This window comes from Phalangium opilio, unplaced genomic scaffold, assembly GCF_054372755.1.
Source record: "Phalangium opilio isolate 3A_F unplaced genomic scaffold, DU_Popi_V2 ptg000079l_1, whole genome shotgun sequence".
Lineage (NCBI taxonomy): Eukaryota > Metazoa > Arthropoda > Arachnida > Opiliones > Phalangiidae > Phalangium > Phalangium opilio.
This window is the reverse complement of record NW_028324187.1, coordinates 7,012,499-7,030,717: the sequence shown is the minus strand read 5'-3', so window position 1 is coordinate 7,030,717 and position 18,219 is coordinate 7,012,499. Positions and strand designations below refer to the sequence as shown.

Sequence of the window (18,219 nt, the reverse complement as noted above, 5' to 3'; positions counted from 1 at the left end):
ATTTTATCATACAGAAATTGTCACTCTTGGTAATGAGAGTAATCTAGGTTTAATTACTCAATTACCAAGAAAACGATTATAATTTCACGTTGAATTCATTAACTATTACGTTAGAGTTTTACTATCATATATTTTTGATAATATTACTTAAACGTAATACATGACAAACGCAAAAATAGCTTCAACAATACGTCTTAATCAACCCGAACCTTAGCCGTTTTTTCTGTTAATTACGCTTATGAAAACACAACACGTCATATGGTAATTGACCGAAAAAAATCGGCTCAGGTGTTCTGATAAGGTTTTTCCGTTGTAAACGCCAATTTGATTCAAGCTTACGTCTGAACCCTTTCATAACGCAGAGCTTAGTTTTCGCGCCTATTTTTAAAGGGTTAATGAAAGGGTTAGAGAACCATTCCCAAAGTATCAGAAAATAATTGAAAAAGGTTTCGAAACTTTATGTAAAACACTGAAGTAGTTTTGTTAATGAATTTAACTTAATCTAAAACGACAAAGAAATTTATTTCATTATCCCTTTAAGGTATAAATTTACTATTCAGATTTATGCTCTATAGATGACAAACCAAAATGTATATAATTTAATTATAGATATGATATTCATTCAAATATTTAACTATTGATAAAAGTATAATATTTTCAATGAACAGTCACAAATAATTTTCACTGTATTCACAGTAAACTAAAAACTGTATTTCAAATGAACAATGAACTTAAGGCTTAATTACTTGCGAAGTAGATGTACCTTAATGTAAGTTAAATGGCCTTAGCTTTGTCCTCTCTATGGCGTAATTAGTACTTTAGAGGCATTTGGGAGTTGTAATGTTTATGGTTCTTAATTGATGAGCACTTTCAGATTTTGTAGTACAAATCTGTTACCTGGTAAATGCAATTCGATTCGTACTCTCGATCAAAAAATTTAAATATTATTTAGTGTAAAGTAAAGATACCTTTCAAGGCAACCACACGCGTATTTTCCAAAACAATTACCAGTACTTCAAATACAGTTTTATTGACACTGAAAAATGGAGCCGGTATTTAGGAAAAACATCAAAACAAAGCACCAACTGTTACTTGTGTGTTATTTGAAGGTCAAAAAAATATTTTGTCAAGGGACTCGGGACAATGTTTGTATGAGCTGGTACGCCTTAATATACAGAGGACTATCAGTCTTTCGAAAACGCGATCTATTTGTTTCTGGATTTACTCGCGGTTGTCCGTGATGGTTTTCTGGTAACGAAACTTTAAGAATTTAAGTTATTACTTCACAGTTAATTATGTTTAATGAAAGGGTTGCACGAGTCCCGTAGCCTCTCCCTGGTCAATCTGGTGGGATAAGTACAACCATCCCTCTAACACACAGTGACGTTTGGAGCCCCTTATAGTCAATAGTTCTTTGTTTGGTTGTCAACTTTGAGTTTAGACTTGTACTTTACTTGATGTACATCAGTTAATTAGGCTTAATTAAAGGGTTGTACGAGTCCCGTTGCCTCCCACTGGTCAAACTGGCGGGATTAGTACACCCAGTGACTTTTGGAACCCGTTTGTCAATAGTCTAACACGAGTTCTTTGTTTGGATGGCAGCTTTGAGTTTAGACTTATACTTAACCTGTCGTATACATTCACTAACGATATTAATGATATCTTTAATTAATTTCAATTTTAGGCTTAGTGGCGGTGTCTTAGCCATGGCGATGAATACCAACAAGAGATTAACGCGAAACCTATCGTCGAAAATGCGACACTATCAAACGGGCAAGTTCGTACGAGTCTTATCGTACAGAAACTGTTCAAAACATGACGAGTCCATGGTGCGTGGTGAGAAAACTGAACTATCCGCATCGCGGTTCTTGATGTTGGCCATCTTTTGTTTGGCGTCGATGATGAGTGGAGTGTCTTACACTACTTACACCATTATTGGGGATGTCGTCGGAAAATACTTTGACGTACCCTACTCGACGGTCAATTGGACTTCCATGGTTTACATGTTGGGATACATTATACCACTGTTCCCCATTATCTTGTTGATTGAAACGAAAGGACTTAGGGTCGGATTTTTAGTTGGAATCATTGGAACCGCGATTGGTAGGTCCTGAAAAGACAATGGGTTACAACAAGACCCATTCTTCCTACCTAATTCTAATGAAGTATTCCACTTAACATTTTGGGAACTCTCGCTTAGGGTACTGGGTAACATGTGTCTACATTAGTCATAACACATTTTGGGTCGTCGTTCTGGGTCAAACAATCATTGGTGCATTTCAAACGTGTTTCATGCCATTAACGCCGCAATTCGCCTCAGTCTGGTTCGGTGCCAAGGAAATATCCAGCGCATGCTCTGTTGGGATATTTTTCAATACTGCAAGTCTATCATACATAAATCTATAACGTTTATTCCCGTAAGTCTCCATGAGGTAATAATTGAAGGAATTACAATTACAGCTAGGCAACGCACTAAGCTGCATAATACCACCGTATGTGGTAAACGGAGAAAACGAAGATGAACTACATCAACAGTTAACCATCTTGGGGTTTGGTTACGCGATTTTTACGACTGTAGTTGCGGTTTTTGCTGTCATACGTAAGTTTTCATAGCTAGGTAAAAAGATATGGCTTAAAAACTTAGGTCATCTTTAGTGTTCAAAGAAAAACCAGAGCACCCACCAACCCTAGTACAAGCCGGCGTACGCAAAGCCCAACGAGAAAATACCATGTCCCCTAGTGTCACAATAGTGCAAGACGTCAAGAAACTTCTAACCAACCCTAGTTTCTTACTGCATATGTTATCCTATGGTGAGGAAATAACTATGAACAATTTTAAAAACCTACTATCTACAAGATCTAATTTCAAAACATTTAGGGATTGCGTTCTCAATTGCTGATGTGACAGCGGCCGTCTTGAACCATATGGTTCTATCCGTTAATAAGGATGCCAATGAAGCCGTTGGTATCCTTGGACTACTGATTCACTTGCCTGGAGTTCCCGCCTCACTCTTATTTGGGGTCATTATGGATCGTACACACAAATATAAGTAAGCGTATTATCATGGTCTTCCCAATGTTGACTGAATGCAAGAGGCCAATTGGGTAATTGGATTACACCTACAGGGAAACAGCATTGGTTGTCTACTTCGCGGCGTTGTCGAGTTTCGCTTTATTCATGGCAGGTTTCCATTTACCCCTGTACACTTTGTATTTAGCCTCAGCGCTTCTAGGGTAAGATACATATCACTTATGTTAATATAGGTTAGTTTTAACAAATTCAACTTTGATATCTAAGATTTTTTGGAGCCGGTTACTTGCCTATTGGTCTTGAATTGGGTGCTGAAATTACTTACCCGATCCCGGAAGTGACGTCATCCGGTTTACTTATATTTAGTGGCGCTGTAAGTAGAAAATTGCAATATTTTCCACTTATGAAAATTTAAAAAAAGTTAATTTAAATTTTGAAGGTGTTTACACTCATATTAACATATGCGACCGACTATACTTTGACCGAGTATGGCGTTCTTCAATCTCAACTCATTATTTTAGTTGCAGTTATGATTGGTTTCGTTGCAGCTGGTAAGGAAGAAGTTTTTATCTAACAGCATCATTTCAAATAACAAAACTAACTTGTTGTCGGGAGCATGGCGCACTCCTGTAAGCCAAACGTCTGGGCGACAAAGTTTGAGGGAGTATCTTACCCAATAGGTGCCGACTGCCCCGTGTCCACTGGAGGTGACTTGACCTCAACAACCCTTCCGTCACCTCCATGATTCATCACATCCTTGATGAGGGACCCAATTTGCATTGAAACTCTTTCAAACTTGTTATACTCGTAATTGTTGCTCATGTATGGTACTTTTCATTTGGTCAGTTTTTGTCAAGGCGGACTTGAAACGTCTAAGTGCCTGTGAAGCTGCGGAAGCGGATTCAAAAGATGACTCCGAAAAAGGGTCAATCACTAATTACGGGTCAGCTGATAATACGGCTTTTTCAACTGAAGAATCGAATAATAAATCAGACACAAATAAATACATATCTAGACTATGAAATAGTAAGCGAAGTGATTTCGTTCAACACGCGCGTAGAACTTTGTTTCGAATCTCGTGAAGTTTTTAAAAAGTCTGTGAACTTTGCAAACTAATTAACAATTGCGCGAGTGACGTATAATCTAGAAAATACGAAAAATATAGCAGCAGCAGTGACGAAACTCGAATAAACAACTGTCGAACAGCAATAACAAACAATTGCAGCTCTCTCTCTCCATTTCGCAGAATGTGTCAATACAACACCCAATAAGTGTTAAGGGATTTATTCAGAACATTTAATTAAATAACATTGTAATTTAATTACAGTACCATTAATTAAATTATAATTTATTGTTGTTTTGGAGGTACCAAATTACTTATCTTTGTTGATTGCGAACATATGTAATTCTTTACCTTGAAAATCCCAATTTTATAGAGATAAGATTCTCATATATGATAAATTCAAATTATACACAGTATACAATAATTTCTTATCTATGTATGGCAATTTTATAATCCTCTATCTCTTACCTGAGTGACACCCCCTCTTCCGGGGGGGGTAGAATAGTATTCTCTATTACAATGTTGCCCCCAACGCGGGGGATACGCAGTTCACTCCCCCTTTCTACAGAAATTACTCTACATCTGAATTCTTAAAGTTCAATTCACTGATATGTAAAGCGTTTCCTTTACTGGCTCAAATTGATTGAACAATTTCAAGGACTGCCAAATGTGAAAAGTAACAATCCATAGTTTATCATAGTAAAGGTTATGAAACTCAAAAATAATAGATTTTTTCTGCACTTACAAACTGTGATAAAATACATATCAGCTTTGTTGTTTTCAACTTTGAGGTCAAAATTTTATCTTCTGTCACCATTTTTAGTTCTCTAATATTTAACTGTCAATACAGTTTAATATTTCCGCTATGGATCTTAACGTCTTCAATTTGATATTGCTGGTTTTAACAGTATTGGTTTTAATTACAATTTTAATAATTATAAAGCAATTAGTCTTTGGAAAATCTTCAAAATCGCGACCAGAGTACTTGGATTTCTGTCTTAAATTTTGGCCATTTTTGGGACATTTACCACTAATTGGTAGTAATGTGTTACCAGATAAATATCCCGTATTAGTTCGTAAGTAATGTTAATTAAGTAATTAATAACTCCACTTAATTAATTATTCGTAAAACATTCTGTTTACGAAAGTATTCAATTCTTAGAAGGCTTCAATGAATTATGAGAAATTGTATAGTTAACCAATTTGAACTCATTGGTTTTTTAGAGTTTCATCAAATTATATTTGGATTCCAACGCTTGTTCCCTCATGAACCCCTAATTAAAGTGGCAGCTTCTGTTATTCCATACGTTTTCATAGTAAAACCCGATGCTGCCGAGGTTTTATTGAGCAGTACGAAAGAAATCACGAAATCCAGAGAATACACCTGGTTCAAATCGTGGTTAGGCTTAGGACTTCTCACAAGGTAATTTAAATTAATTACGAATAAGTTCAGGCGTATCACCACAAGCCATGTTTTCCCTTCAGTACTGGGGCGAAATGGAAGAAACGCAGGAGAATGTTGACGCCCTCGTTTCATTTCCGAGTTCTAACCGAATTTCAATCGGTCATCAATGACCATAGCCACGCCCTTGTTGGTCATCTATCGAAACAAGTCGATAAGGAGTGGATTGATATTTTACATTTCGTCACCATGTGCACTCTTGACACCATATGCGGTAAATGTGATTGAAAGAGTGTTAGGATTGTGCTGAAGTATTTTTAATTGAATTGCGTTTTTAGAAACTGCAATGGGAGTTAATATCGACGCGCAAAATAACAGTAACTCTACTTACGTTCAAAGTTTGCATCAGTAAGTTGACGCAATTTAATACGTAACTATTTTTCATTGCATCTTAGCTCCATAAATCCAGCTAACCTTCAACTTTTCTCTCTTCACAGCATAAGTAAAATTTCAGCTGAAAGAGGAATCAATGTGCTTCATTGGAACGACTTTATATTTAACCTACTTCCAACTGGTAAACTTTATAATACCTCATTGAAAACGGTCCACGACTTTACGAAAAAGGTATTATGTTTGAAGTTAATATCGAGATTTCCAAGTTGAGTTTTTAACATTTCCATGTAGATCATAAAACGTCGCGTAAACGAAAGATCACGAACACCAACACAAAATGCCACAGACGTTGGAACTTGCGAAGATTTCAATGTTAAGAAAAGATTGGCTTTCTTGGACCTTCTTGTAGATGAACACTTAAGAAACCCCAGTTTTACCGAAAGTGACATCCAAGAAGAAGTTGATACTTTCATGTTTGAAGTGAGTATTCTATGCTGTCTCCCATAAATGATAGCTCTGGTATTGAAGTACTCTTAAAACCTTTGTGAAAGGGCCACGATACAACGGCGGTTGGTTTAAGTTGGTGTATTTACTTATTGGGTCTTCATCCAGAAATCCAGGAACGGGCCTACGACGAAGTCACTCGCGTATTGGGTCAAGATAAACAAGTACGCGTCACAGAAAATGAGTTGAAGGAGTTGAAATACCTCGAATGCGTTATTAAGGTAATGTAATGACTGAATCATTTCTATGTTGAAAGGTTAATTAACCAGTTCATGAGTAATCCATAGGAATCGCAAAGAATGTTTCCTTCTGTACCATTCGTGGGTCGAAAACTTGAAGACGATTTAACCATATGTAATTATCATTTAACTTAATCATACTTAAAATACTGATAAAATAAGAATAACCCTGTAGATTAAATGATGTTTAATCATTAAAGTCTGACAGGATATGTATTATATAAGGGACAAAATTTTATTTTAAAATTAGGCGGAAAGGTGATTCCCAAAGGCACCAACTGTTTCGTAGCCATCACGGTTATTCACAGAGACCCTGATTTGTATCCCGAGCCTAACAAATTCGACCCTGATAGATTTACCATGGAAAATTCAATCGGTAGACACCCTTACGGATATATCCCATTCTCGGCTGGACCCAGAAACTGCATTGGTAATATTGAGAACAATGCTATCTATTAAATATATGCCTACTAAAATTTATCACAAATCCAGGTCAAAAATTTGCCCTTAACGAAGAGAAAACAATTATGGCTCATTTGATTCGCAACTTCACGTGGAAATCATTGGATCCCTTGGATAAATTGACCTTTACCCCCAATATGGTATCCAGGCCAATACCAGGACATAGAATTAAACTCTTTAAACGCGATTAGGTCAATGACATTTACCTTACGTCACTAATTAATCTGATGTTAAATAAAAACATTATTAGAATCAGAGATGGCCTAATTAGTCTAAGAACTATCTAACCTTTTGAACACTTGTGAGTTAATTTACTTTTACTTTATCAATCTGTAAAATTTCAACAGGTTTTCTGTTTTGATAAGCCAAGGTTGTTTTGTAATCAACGTCACTGAAGCCGCGTAGGAAGCGGTGGTTTAGTTATTTGAGGAAACCGATGATGTAACTTGATCCAATAATAAAATGATGACAATTATGATGTAGATATAATCGGTTGCGAGATAATACAGCGACTTTAACCACATGTTTGTTTATGAATCAAGGTTAAGGAGATGCCATTGAACTTTTAGATTCAAATCTGCGATGAACGGGGAATCTACTATATTACAGAGGTCATAAGATTATCAGATACTGTTCCATAAATATTACACTACTTATACTTCGTAATGCTAGAGACTTACAGCTCGAGCTAGTTCGAGGGAGAACGATAAGCGAGAATTGAATGGCTACACTCGGTGGGTAATATTTAGTCATTACTAAGCCTTTAACAGCGCCCCAGTCACCAGGCGTCGCTTTACCTCGAATCTATGACCTACCTCAACCACTTCATGACAAGCTCCAGTTTGTAACCAGAGATTAACAAACTTATGGTGAACATATCTTATGAACTTATGAGAGGTATAATATTTTCCTCTTATAATTTACTTTCGAATAGCTAAACCACGCTGTTAATCACACGGGGAAATGAAATTATCATATTCTTGTGTAGTATTTTATGTCAAGGCCACAAACTTTTTCGTAAAATGTAATTTGAAATTTGACAGGCATTTCTTGTAGAGTTAGGCAACTGAAGAGAGGCCCTCTTAAGCGCCAAGAGTATGGATTGGCTATTTCTATTTGATTTCGTTAAATTCGTAGGAGTCGTTATAGTTTTGTTTTTAATTTTCCGATTAAGTGTTAGCAAATTATCAACATCTAAACATTCAATTAATGATTTACCCGGTTTGAAAACGTACCCTCTTTTGGGGGATTTACCAATATTATGGGAAGAATTTCCAAACGGATATACTAAAAATATACGTAAGTACTTTGTATTTGCATAATTACTGTCCTTTCTCTAATTAATTGAGTAGACAAACTATGTTAGTAATATTTTCTTGGCTTGACACGTGACCTTTAACACGCTATAGGTCATTTTTGAAATCAGTTGTTTTAAATGCAAACAATTAAAGGTAGTTTCGTACCAATTGAATTTTTTAATATTACGAAAAATAGTTACTAAAACCATAAGTTTATAAGATATGTTCCTTCCATAAGTATGACACTCCCTATACTTTGTAATGCTACTGAGAGACTTACAGCTCGAGAACGACAAGTGAGAATTGAAGTCCTACACTCGGTGGTTAATTTTTCAGGACTTCCATCTTTCTATTTAGTCTGTACATACTAAGCCTTTGACAGCGCCCCAGTCACCAGGCGTCGCTTTACCTCGAATCTATGACCTAAGTCACTTCATGACAAGCTACAGTTTGTAACCAGTGACAAACTTATCGCCAACATATCTTATGAACTTATGCTATGCCAAAACCAATTTCCAAAAGACTTATTGAAGTTGATTACGAAATATGCAGAGTACATTTCAGTTAGCACACGTCTATCGTAACTAGTAATTAATAGCAGTTACGTTTCACTTAGTCATGGTTCAACACGTGATAATTAGCTACTTTTAAAGACAAGGTACTTCCTTGTAGAAGAACCAGATTTTAAAATGAAATTCGGTTCTAAATATAAAAAGGACTTGAAGGCCGTATTATTATTATCAACATCAGTTAATATTTCCAGCTTGTAATATCTTTCAACGCATTTGATATTTCAGGACTTCAGCAAGCTGCGTTTGGATTGCATCACTTGTTCCCAGATGCATCGGTAGTTAAACTGTTAGTTTCCTTTATTCCATATGTTTTCATAGTAAAAGCCGATGCGGCCGAAGTTATACTGAGCAGTAACAAGGAAATCACGAAGTCTAGGGAATATGGTTTCTTCGAATCGTGGTTGGGTTTGGGACTTCTCACAAGGTAATTAAACCTAATTACGAATTAGTTCAGGTGTATAACCAACCACAAGTCATGTTTTTCCTTCAGTACTGGGGCAAAATGGAAGAAACGTAGGAGAATGTTGACGCCCTCTTTTCATTTTCGAGTTCTAACCGAATTTCAATCGGTCATCAATGACCATAGCCTCGCCTTTGTTGGTCATCTATCGAAACAAGTCGATAAGGAGTGGATTGATATGCAACATTTCGTCACCATGTGCACTCTTGACATAATATGCGGTAAATAGTATGACGTCACATTCTGTTATTTTATTTTAATTTATCTTTGGTATGAGCATAAGTTCATTAGATATGTCCATAAGTTTGTCACTGATTACTGAGAGCTTGACATGAAGTGGCGTAGGTCATAAATTTGAGGTAAAGCGACGCCTGCATGGTGTGGCGCTGTCAAAGGCTTAGTAATGCAGACTAAATAGAACTAGATGGAAGTCCTGGTTTGTCGTTCTCGAACTAGTTATCTCGAGCTGTAAGGCTCTCAGTAGCATTACGAAGTATTGGTTGTGTCATGCTTATGGAACTGGAACATATCTCATAAACTTATGGTTTTAGCCAGGCTTACAAATGTGTTTGTGTGAATTTCTAGAAACTGCGATGGGAGTTAATATTGACGCCCAAAATAACAGCGATTCACCATACGTCCATAGTCTGCATCAGTATGTGAACTAATTACAACAACTAAACACTGTTCACTTAAGAGAAATTTCTGTTTCCTAGCATGAGTAAAATAGGTGTTGAAAGAATTGCAAATTTTCTTCATTGGAATGACTTTATATTCAGTCTCTGTCCAGCTGGAAGACTTTATAATGCCTCATTAAAAATAGTCCATGGTTTTACGAAAAAGGTATCATGTTTGTGCACAGTTAAGATTTTACATTTTTTTAATTCCAACAATTTTTTTAGATTATTAAAAGTCGCATCAAAGAAATATCATCAAAATCACCAGAGAACAGTGCCAGCGAAGTTGGAGCTTCTGAAGATATAATTGTTAAGAAAAGATTGGCATTCTTGGACCTTCTTGTAGATGAACATTTCAAAAACACGAGTTTTACGGAAAGTGACATCCAAGAAGAAGTCGATACTTTCATGTTTGAAGTGAGTATTCTGAACTGTCTTCCATAAATAATAGCGCTGGTATTGAAGTATTCTTAAAACCTTTGTGAAAGGGCCACGATACAACAGCGGTTGGTTTAAGTTGGTGTATTTACTTATTGGGTCTTCATCCAGAAATCCAGGAACGCGCCTACGACGAAGTAATTCGCGTATTGGGTCAAGATGAACAAGTACGCGTCACAGAAAATGAGTTGAAGGAGTTGAAATACCTCGAATGCGTCATTAAGGTAATGTATCAGTACTTGATAGTGTGAAAGTTGAGTTTCAAATTTATGAATAATTTATACTTAGGAATCGCAAAGAATGTTTCCTTCTGTACCATTCATTGGTCGAACACTAGAAGATGACTTACCCATATGTAAAATTAACTACGTTGAATTTAAGCATTAGTTACATGCTCATAAGTATTGAGGCAATTTTCCTTCCTCACTTATGAGTAACTTTGTTACTTACGATTGAATCATTAATGAGTTGAAACTGATCCTAATTCACATCATATTAACCTTTTTTCTAAAATTAGGCGGGAAGGTGATCCCCAAAGGCACCAACTGTTTAGTAGCCATTTCAGTCATTCACAGAAATCCTGAGTTCTATCCTGAACCTGATAAATTCGACCCTGATAGATTCACAATCGAAAACAGTTCCGGTAGACACCCTTACGGATACATCCCATTCTCGGCTGGACCCAGAAACTGCATTGGTAATATTGAAAACAATGCTATCTATCTATTAGGCCTAATTATACTAAAATTTATCACAAATCCAGGTCAAAAGTTTGCCCTTAACGAAGAGAAAACAGTCATGGCTCATTTGATTCGTAACTTCACTTGGAAATCATTGGATCAATTGGATAAATTGACCTTTACCCCCGATATGGTGTCCAGGCCAGTACCCGGACATAGAATTAAACTCTTTAAACGAGATTAGTTTAATTGCAATTAAAATTTCTTATACAATAAGTAATTATAAAGTAATTGAACATTAAATAAATACAAAACAAAAGTTTTAGTATTTTAGATAATTATAATCACATCGTAAAAATATCGTTTGCGCGTTGAAAACATGCTACGATTTCGTAATAAGTTAATTTCAAAAATTCCATTAAGTTTGCCTATCAGTATATTTCAACCGACGAATGCATTATGGGGTGGGGCATTTGCCTCATTTTCATTAAATACGAATAAATTTACCTACAATTCGGTATAAAGATGAAACTAAATGTAGAAATTGCGCGGCCCCTCAATGTAACCTTGGAAATATTTTTCCTATAACATTATTTTGGCTCCGATAATTAAACTTCTTGTAGACTTGAAGCCCATCGAAGGTTGTTTCAAAGTAAAAATTTTCTCTGTAACATGTAGAGTGGTTTAACTATTCGAGCTCTTTCAATTGTGTAGCGTTAGTGATTTTCAAGGTAAAATAGATTACGTTAGTATAGTACGTACCAATATATTGGAATTCTTCGAATGGCTAAACCACTCTGTCCAGTATGAGGCGAAACACTTTTTTAATGACTGTAGTTTTTCATATGGAAACGTTTCTAAGATAGGTACTATTTCACTTTGTTTAATAACTGACAAGCTTTGATGAAATAAAGAGCCGTTGAAAATGGATTGGGCATTTTTATTTGATGTTGTTAAATTTGTATTAGTGGTTTTAGTTTTTATGATTATTTACCATTGGTTAAGTGATAGAAAATTATCAACGTCTAATTATTCAAATAATGAAATAGCCTGTGTTAAATCGTATCCACTTTTGGGAAATTTACCAATACTATGGGAAGAGTGTCCACACGGATACCCTAAAAATATACGTGAGTATATATCATAATCTTAATTAATTTCTTCTGTAATTAAAATTACATTCAAGATATGGTCGAAATTAGCAAAACTTTATTGCTGAAAACTGTTTTTGTATCTCGGAATTTGTAAAGGTATCTTGGTAGAAGCAAAGCAAATACCGGTTTTAAACATTTTATTTACAAGATTAAGGTTATTAATAAAATAAAGTGGAACATATTTCGAATTCTCTTAATTACTTTCTTCTCTATTATTATTATTTATATCTCAAAGCTTTTAAAACCAATTAAAATCTTTTAAACCTTTTGTGTCTAGGATTTCAACAAGCTCTTTTTGGATTGCAACAATTATTCCCTGATGAACCTGTAGTTAAACTTTCAGTTTCAGTTGTAGAATATTTTGAAGTTATGAAAGCCGACGCAGTCGAAGTTCTACTTAGCAGTACCAAAGAAATCACGAAATCGAGTGAATACAGTTTCTTCGAATCATGGTTGGGTTCGGGACTTATCACCAGGTAAATCAAATTAATTACTAAGCTCTTGTTAACTCATTATGAACATTATTTACTTATGATAATGGTTATTAATCATCAGTAATGGCGCGAAATGGAAGAAACGCAGGAGAATGTTGACACCCTCTTTTCATTTTCGAGTTCTAAACCAATTTCAATCGGTCATCAATGACCATAGCCGCGTCTTAGTTGGTCACCTATCGAAAAAAGTCGATAATGAATACGTCGATATATTACATTTCCTCACCATGTGCACTCTTGACGTCATATGCGGTAAATATTTTGAAGAATTATGATACTTCAGTAAGGTCTATAAAAAATTGTTAATTTGCATTTATAGAAACTACAATGGGAGTTAATATTGACGCTCAAAATAACAGCAACTGGGCATACGTCCAAAGTCTGCATCAGTAAGTTGACGCGTTTCAGTGTTGCGTAACTTCACAGTTGAAATGCAAGTCTAAATTCTAATTTATTCCTTTTTTCATAGCATGAGTGAAATTGGCATTGGAAGACTTATCAATGTGCATCAGAGGTTCGATTTTATATTCAACCTGCTTCCAGTTGGAAGGCTTTATAAGGCCTCATTAAAAATAGTCCACGACTTTACCAGAGCGGTAATTAATGTTTGCAGTTGTTACAATTGTCCAAATTTTAATGCTAATATATTTAGATCATAAAACGTCGCATCAATGAAAGATTATTAAAATCACCAGATGATAATGAAGCAGACGTTGGAACTTCGGATGATATTTATGTTAAGAAAAGATTAGCTTTCTTGGACCTTCTTGTAGATGAACATTTTAAAAACCCCGATTTTACCGAAAGTGACATCCAAGAAGAAGTAGATTCTTTCATGTTTGCAGTGAGTAATGTACTGTCTTCCTAAACCATAGCGTTTCAGCTTCTTTTAACCTTCAAAAGGGCCACGATACAACGGCGGTTGGCTTAAGTTGGTGTATTTACTTATTGGGTCTTCATCCAGACATCCAGGAACGCGTCTTCGAAGAAGTCAATCGCGTGTTGGGTCAAGATAAACACGTGCAAGTCACCGAAAAAGAGTTGAAGGAGTTGAAATACCTCGAATGCGTCATCAAGGTAATGTATCAATACTTGAAATTTTGAAAGTTGAGTTTCAAATTTATGAATAATTTATTCTTAGGAATCGCAAAGAATGTTTCCTTCTGTACCATTCATTGGTCGAACACTAGAAGACGATTTAAATATATGTAAATGAATCAATATTCTTGTGTATAAGTAGTATATTTTCTCGTAAGTGCACAGTACTGAAGTTTTTCTTTAAATTTAGGCGGGAAGGTGGTTCCCAAAGGCGCAAACTGCATAGTACCCATTTTGGCTCTTCACAGGGATCCCGATTTGTATCCTGAACCTGATAAATTCGACCCTGATAGATTTACCATCGAAAACAGTTCAAGGAGACACCCTTACGGATATATACCATTCTCAGCTGGACCCAGAAACTGCATTGGTAATATTGAAAACAATGTTATCTTTTGATGAAAATAAGCTTGATTTCACGTCATCCAGGTCAAAAGTTTGCCCTTAACGAAGTGAAAACAGTTATGGCTCATTTGATTCGTAACTTCACTTGGAAATCATTGGATCCCTTGGATAAAGTGACCTTTTCTCCTGATTTAGTGTCAAGGCCGATACCTGGGCACAGAATTAAACTTTTTAAGAGGGATTTGTTTAGGAACCTTTGAAAATAAATTACTACAAGGTCTCTAATTAATCACAAATGGTTCAAATCTCGATAATTTTAATACATTAGCATTTCATTCTTATAGTAGAGTTAAAGAGAGGGCCTACTACTTTTCACCCGAGATGTTTTGCAAATTGAGAAGCCATGTTCTGGGAAATGAGAGTTAACATGTTTTTGTGGTCTGTTTTATCAACTACTTATATTGAAATTATCATTCAAAAGCCTACAACGAAGGGAGATCGAGTTATCATTTTTCCACCGTCACTCTGCTTTATCGACTACTTCTCTTAGAAAATGAATATTTGAAACACCACTTAAAAAAACTAAAGGCTTATTCCGATCCTCATGCAATTTAGAGGATTTGTTTACCGTTTGTTTGTTTATCTACTTGTTCGTTTGTTAATTTCCAAGTGTCAACAATAAATTTAGAAATATTCTGTAAATGAAATTAAATATGAAATATCTACTTCCGGACTTCTTCAAAATGTTTCTGTGTTTTTTGAAACATTTCCTTTACTGGCTGAAACCCATAGTAAAGAAGTCAAGGAATTGAGTACTTGAATTGGAATTCAAGGACATCTTCAAAATAAATTGATTTGAAATCAATCTCCAGATGTTTATCTTGGCTTACAAGACTTGTTTAGTGTGTTTTTTTTTAAGTTTATTTTTTTGTAGTTATTTTTATTATTATTTCTCTATGTTTCTCGAAAATTTATTATATCCTTCACAAAGTTCCTTAATTTGTAAAAGAGATCGAATTTATGTTTTATACTCCGCTATGGATTTAAATATCTTTGATTTATTGAAATTAATGATTGTAATTATAATTTTGGTAATTACATACCGATTAGTCGATGGGTATTTGTCAAAATCGCGAAAAAAGTATTTAGATTGTACAATACAATGTAGGACTATTTTGGGACATTTACCATTAATTTGGAGTAATACGGTATCAAATAATAATCCAGTAACAGTTAGTAAGTAATTTTTAAATTTAATGATAAATAAGTAAATGATAATTTTAATCTCGATGTTTATTAGGACTTCAACAAATTATTTTTGGATTGCAATACTTGTTTCCAGATGAACCATTAATAAAATTAATGATTTCTGTAGTTCCATACGTTTACATAGTAAAAGCAGATGCGGCCGAGGTTCTACTGAGCAGTAACAAAGAAATCACGAAATCCAGGGAATATAGTTTCTTCGAGTCATGGTTGGGTTCTGGACTACTTATCAGGTAATTGAAATTAATTACGAATTACTTCAGCCATCCATAAGTTTATAAGTGATATGTTCCTTCCATAAGTATGACACTACCTACACTTCGTAATGCTATACTGAGAGACTTACAGCTCGAGATAACTAGTTCCAGAACGACAAGCGACGTGAATTGAAGTCCTACACTCGGTGGTTAATTTTGCAGGACTTCCATCTAGGTCCTATTTAGTCTGTATTAAGACTTTGACAGCGCCTCACCAGGCGTCGCTTTACCCCGAATCTCTGACCTACGTCACTTCATGGCAGGCTCCAGTTTGTAACCAGTAACAAACTGATGGTGAACATATCTTATAAACTTATGGTTCACCGTAATTAAAATCCCATGAAAAACTCGTGGAATATGAAAATGTGGATGAAGGGGAATGTTTTTCCTTCAGTACTGGGACGAAATGGAAGAAACGCAGAAAATTATTGACGCCCTCGTTTCATTTCCGAGTTCTAAACGAATTTCAATTTATCATCAATGACCATAGCCACGCCCTTGTTGGTCATCTATCGAAACAAGTTGATAAGGAATGCATTGATATTTTACATTTCGTCACCATGTGCACTCTTGACGTCATATGTGGTAATAAAGTTTATTGAAGTAGTAGTATAGTAGGATTATGCTTTTAAAAATATTGCGGAATTGCCATTATAGAAACTGCAATGGGAGTTAGTATCGACGCCCAGAATAACAGCGACTCACCATACGTGAAGAGCCTGCATCAGTACGTATATTTTTCAAGTGCACTTGATAAAATTTATTCAGTATAAAAATATCCACCAAAGCATGAGTGAAATTGGCACCTGTAGAGTAATCAATGTTCATCATTGGAACGACTTTATATTCGGCCTTTTCCCAGCTGGTAAACTATACAATACTTCCTTAAAAACGGTCCACGATTTTACTAAGAAGGTATCATATTTGAAGAGAAAATTCAAACTTTTATTCTATAGCGTTATATACCTATTTTATTTAGATCATAAAAATTCGCATAAACGAAAGATTATCAAAAACGTCAAATGACACCGAAGCCGAAGTTAAGAAGAGATTAGCTTTCTTGGACCTTCTTGTAGATGAACATTTCAAAAACCCAAGTTTTACCGAAAGTGACATTCAAGAAGAAGTCGATACTTTCATGTTTGAAGTGAGTATTCTATAGTGTCTCCCATAAATGATATTGAAGTACTCTTAAAACCTTTGTGAAAGGGCCACGATACAACGGCGGTTGGATTAAGTTGGTGCATTTACTTATTGGGTCTTCATCCAGAAATCCAGGAACGCGTCTTCGAAGAAGTCACTCGCGTGTTGGGTCAAGATAAACACGTGCAAGTCACCGAAAATGAGTTGAAAGAGTTGAAATACCTTGAATGCGTCATCAAGGTAATAAATATACTCAAAGATTTCTAAGTTGAAAAGACCTGTAGTTTGAAATTTATGGATAATCTATAGGAATCACTAAGAATGTTTCCTTCTGTACCATTCATTGGTCGAACACTAGAAGACGATTTACCCATATGTAATTTTATCTTACATTATGCATAAGCTACATAGTTACTCATAAGTGTTCAAAGTACAACCCTCCTCCTACCATATTGAAGAGTAACTTTGTTGTTTACGACTGAATCGTAATCAAAAACTATGTCCTAACTTTAAAACCTTTATCAAATTAGGCGGAAGGTTGGTTCCCAAAGGCGTAACTTGTATAGTAGCAATCACGGTTATTCACAGAGACCCTGAGTTGTACCCTGAACCTGATAAATTCGACCCTGATAGATTTACCACGGAAAACTCTATCGGTAGACACCCTTATGGATATATCCGATTCTCGGCTGGACCCAGAAACTGCATCGGTAATATTAATAACAATATTACCTATTAGGCCTAATTATACCAAAATTTATCTCAAATCCAGGTCAAAAATTTGCCATTAACGAAGAGAAAACAGTTATGGCTCATTTGATTCGCAACTTCACTTGGAAATCATTGGATCCCTTGGATAAATTGACCTTTGCCCCCAATATGGTGTCCAGGCCAATACCTGGACACAGAATTAAGCTCTTTAAGCGGGATTAGTTTGTAATATTAATTAATTGCTCGTTGTACTATAGATTAAATTACGAATTAAGTTCTTTTTCAGATAACTATAAACAAAACTCGGAAACGATGCCTCTCAAACTTTAAAACCATCTTCGAAATCATAAGCAAAGTTTTTATTCTATTCCATAACCTGACAGTATATTGAAACTTCAATTTTTTTAATCAACTTATGATTTCTTACCGTAAAAAATTTAAATTGTGTTTTTTATTAATCCCTTCTGGTTTGAACTTTGCCCCCTTGATTCTGGTGTGATGATGTAATGATTTTTTTTATGATTTCGAGTTC

At 35.3% G+C, this 18,219-nt stretch overlaps 4 protein-coding genes and 1 long non-coding RNA gene across 9 annotated transcripts; 4 read left to right on the top strand and 1 right to left on the bottom strand.

The window, feature by feature from the left end:
- Positions 1-502: 502 nt before the first annotated feature.
- Positions 503-4,895, bottom strand: LOC149654550 (uncharacterized). 4 transcript variants are annotated; one of them, XR_016370642.1, is made up of 7 exons: positions 3,705-4,890; positions 3,479-3,579; positions 3,357-3,402; positions 2,683-3,229; positions 2,180-2,613; positions 969-2,110; positions 503-897 (listed from the first exon to the last, which is right to left on the bottom strand). It is a non-coding gene; the product is annotated as an uncharacterized LOC149654550 (long non-coding RNA). The 4 variants fall into 4 exon arrangements; XR_016370641.1 differs by having other exon boundaries at positions 2,683-3,579; positions 3,705-3,919; positions 4,563-4,895; XR_016370640.1 differs by having other exon boundaries at positions 2,683-3,402.
- Positions 1,596-3,461, top strand: LOC149654551 (putative MFS-type transporter C09D4.1). The gene is made up of 8 exons (XM_089845273.1): positions 1,596-2,103; positions 2,201-2,379; positions 2,461-2,599; positions 2,656-2,811; positions 2,879-3,050; positions 3,127-3,234; positions 3,299-3,404; positions 3,453-3,461. Exons 1-8 carry the CDS (start codon positions 1,596-1,598, stop codon positions 3,459-3,461), a joined length of 1,377 nt encoding a protein of 458 aa, XP_089701399.1.
- Positions 4,877-12,149, top strand: LOC149654549 (uncharacterized). Its single transcript, XM_089845272.1, has 21 exons — positions 4,877-5,170; positions 5,319-5,517; positions 5,580-5,770; positions 5,835-5,904; positions 5,994-6,120; positions 6,181-6,369; positions 6,441-6,614; positions 6,681-6,747; positions 6,883-7,062; positions 7,125-7,282; positions 7,442-7,464; positions 8,167-8,393; positions 9,190-9,388; positions 9,455-9,645; positions 10,010-10,079; positions 10,141-10,267; positions 10,327-10,518; positions 10,590-10,763; positions 10,828-10,894; positions 11,057-11,236; positions 11,303-12,149. The coding sequence occupies exons 1-21, from the start codon at positions 4,960-4,962 to the stop codon at positions 11,461-11,463; spliced, it is 3,177 nt and encodes a 1,058-aa protein (XP_089701398.1). The 5' UTR covers positions 4,877-4,959; the 3' UTR covers positions 11,464-12,149.
- On the top strand, positions 12,145-14,668 carry LOC149654548 (cytochrome P450 4V2-like). The gene is made up of 10 exons (XM_089845271.1): positions 12,145-12,349; positions 12,651-12,849; positions 12,929-13,119; positions 13,187-13,256; positions 13,337-13,463; positions 13,520-13,704; positions 13,743-13,944; positions 14,009-14,075; positions 14,156-14,335; positions 14,395-14,668. Exons 1-10 carry the CDS (start codon positions 12,145-12,147, stop codon positions 14,568-14,570), a joined length of 1,602 nt encoding a protein of 533 aa, XP_089701397.1. The 3' UTR covers positions 14,571-14,668.
- Positions 14,669-15,040: 372 nt separating this feature from the next.
- On the top strand, positions 15,041-18,184 carry LOC149654547 (cytochrome P450 4V2-like). Of its 2 annotated transcripts, none has more exons than XM_089846115.1 (11): positions 15,041-15,546; positions 15,611-15,809; positions 16,228-16,418; positions 16,491-16,560; positions 16,646-16,748; positions 16,813-16,980; positions 17,043-17,216; positions 17,286-17,352; positions 17,507-17,686; positions 17,749-17,912; positions 17,974-18,184. In XM_089846115.1, exons 1-10 carry the CDS (start codon positions 15,183-15,185, stop codon positions 17,907-17,909), a joined length of 1,677 nt encoding a protein of 558 aa, XP_089702241.1. In that variant the 5' UTR covers positions 15,041-15,182; the 3' UTR covers positions 17,910-17,912; positions 17,974-18,184. The 2 variants fall into 2 exon arrangements, with proteins under 2 accessions (XP_089702241.1, XP_089702240.1); XM_089846114.1 differs by having other exon boundaries at positions 16,622-16,748; positions 17,974-18,159.
- Positions 18,185-18,219: the final 35 nt, after the last annotated feature.

What these genes read in the sequence shown, in the direction of transcription:
- LOC149654551 (XM_089845273.1), top strand. Translation starts at nt 1,596, where the DNA reads ATGGCAGCTTTGAGTTTAGACTTATACTTAACCTGTCGTATACATTCA. An exon ending in ACTGCATATGTTATCCTATG is followed by an intron (nt 2,812 to 2,878) that starts GTGAGGAAATAA and finishes CAAAACATTTAG; the next exon opens with GGATTGCGTTCTCAATTGCT. An exon ending in GATCGTACACACAAATATAA is followed by an intron (nt 3,051 to 3,126) that starts GTAAGCGTATTA and finishes TTACACCTACAG; the next exon opens with GGAAACAGCATTGGTTGTCT.
- LOC149654549 (XM_089845272.1), top strand. Translation starts at nt 4,960, where the DNA reads ATGGATCTTAACGTCTTCAATTTGATATTGCTGGTTTTAACAGTATTG. An exon ending in TAAATATCCCGTATTAGTTC is followed by an intron (nt 5,171 to 5,318) that starts GTAAGTAATGTT and finishes TTGGTTTTTTAG; the next exon opens with AGTTTCATCAAATTATATTT. An exon ending in GGCTTAGGACTTCTCACAAG is followed by an intron (nt 5,518 to 5,579) that starts GTAATTTAAATT and finishes TTTTCCCTTCAG; the next exon opens with TACTGGGGCGAAATGGAAGA.
- LOC149654548 (XM_089845271.1), top strand. Translation starts at nt 12,145, where the DNA reads ATGGATTGGGCATTTTTATTTGATGTTGTTAAATTTGTATTAGTGGTT. An exon ending in TACGTCCAAAGTCTGCATCA is followed by an intron (nt 13,257 to 13,336) that starts GTAAGTTGACGC and finishes CTTTTTTCATAG; the next exon opens with CATGAGTGAAATTGGCATTG. An exon ending in AGAAGACGATTTAAATATAT is followed by an intron (nt 14,076 to 14,155) that starts GTAAATGAATCA and finishes CTTTAAATTTAG; the next exon opens with GCGGGAAGGTGGTTCCCAAA.
- LOC149654547 (XM_089846114.1), top strand. Translation starts at nt 15,183, where the DNA reads ATGTTTATCTTGGCTTACAAGACTTGTTTAGTGTGTTTTTTTTTAAGT. An exon ending in CACTCTTGACGTCATATGTG is followed by an intron (nt 16,419 to 16,490) that starts GTAATAAAGTTT and finishes TTGCCATTATAG; the next exon opens with AAACTGCAATGGGAGTTAGT. An exon ending in TGGACCCAGAAACTGCATCG is followed by an intron (nt 17,687 to 17,748) that starts GTAATATTAATA and finishes TCTCAAATCCAG; the next exon opens with GTCAAAAATTTGCCATTAAC.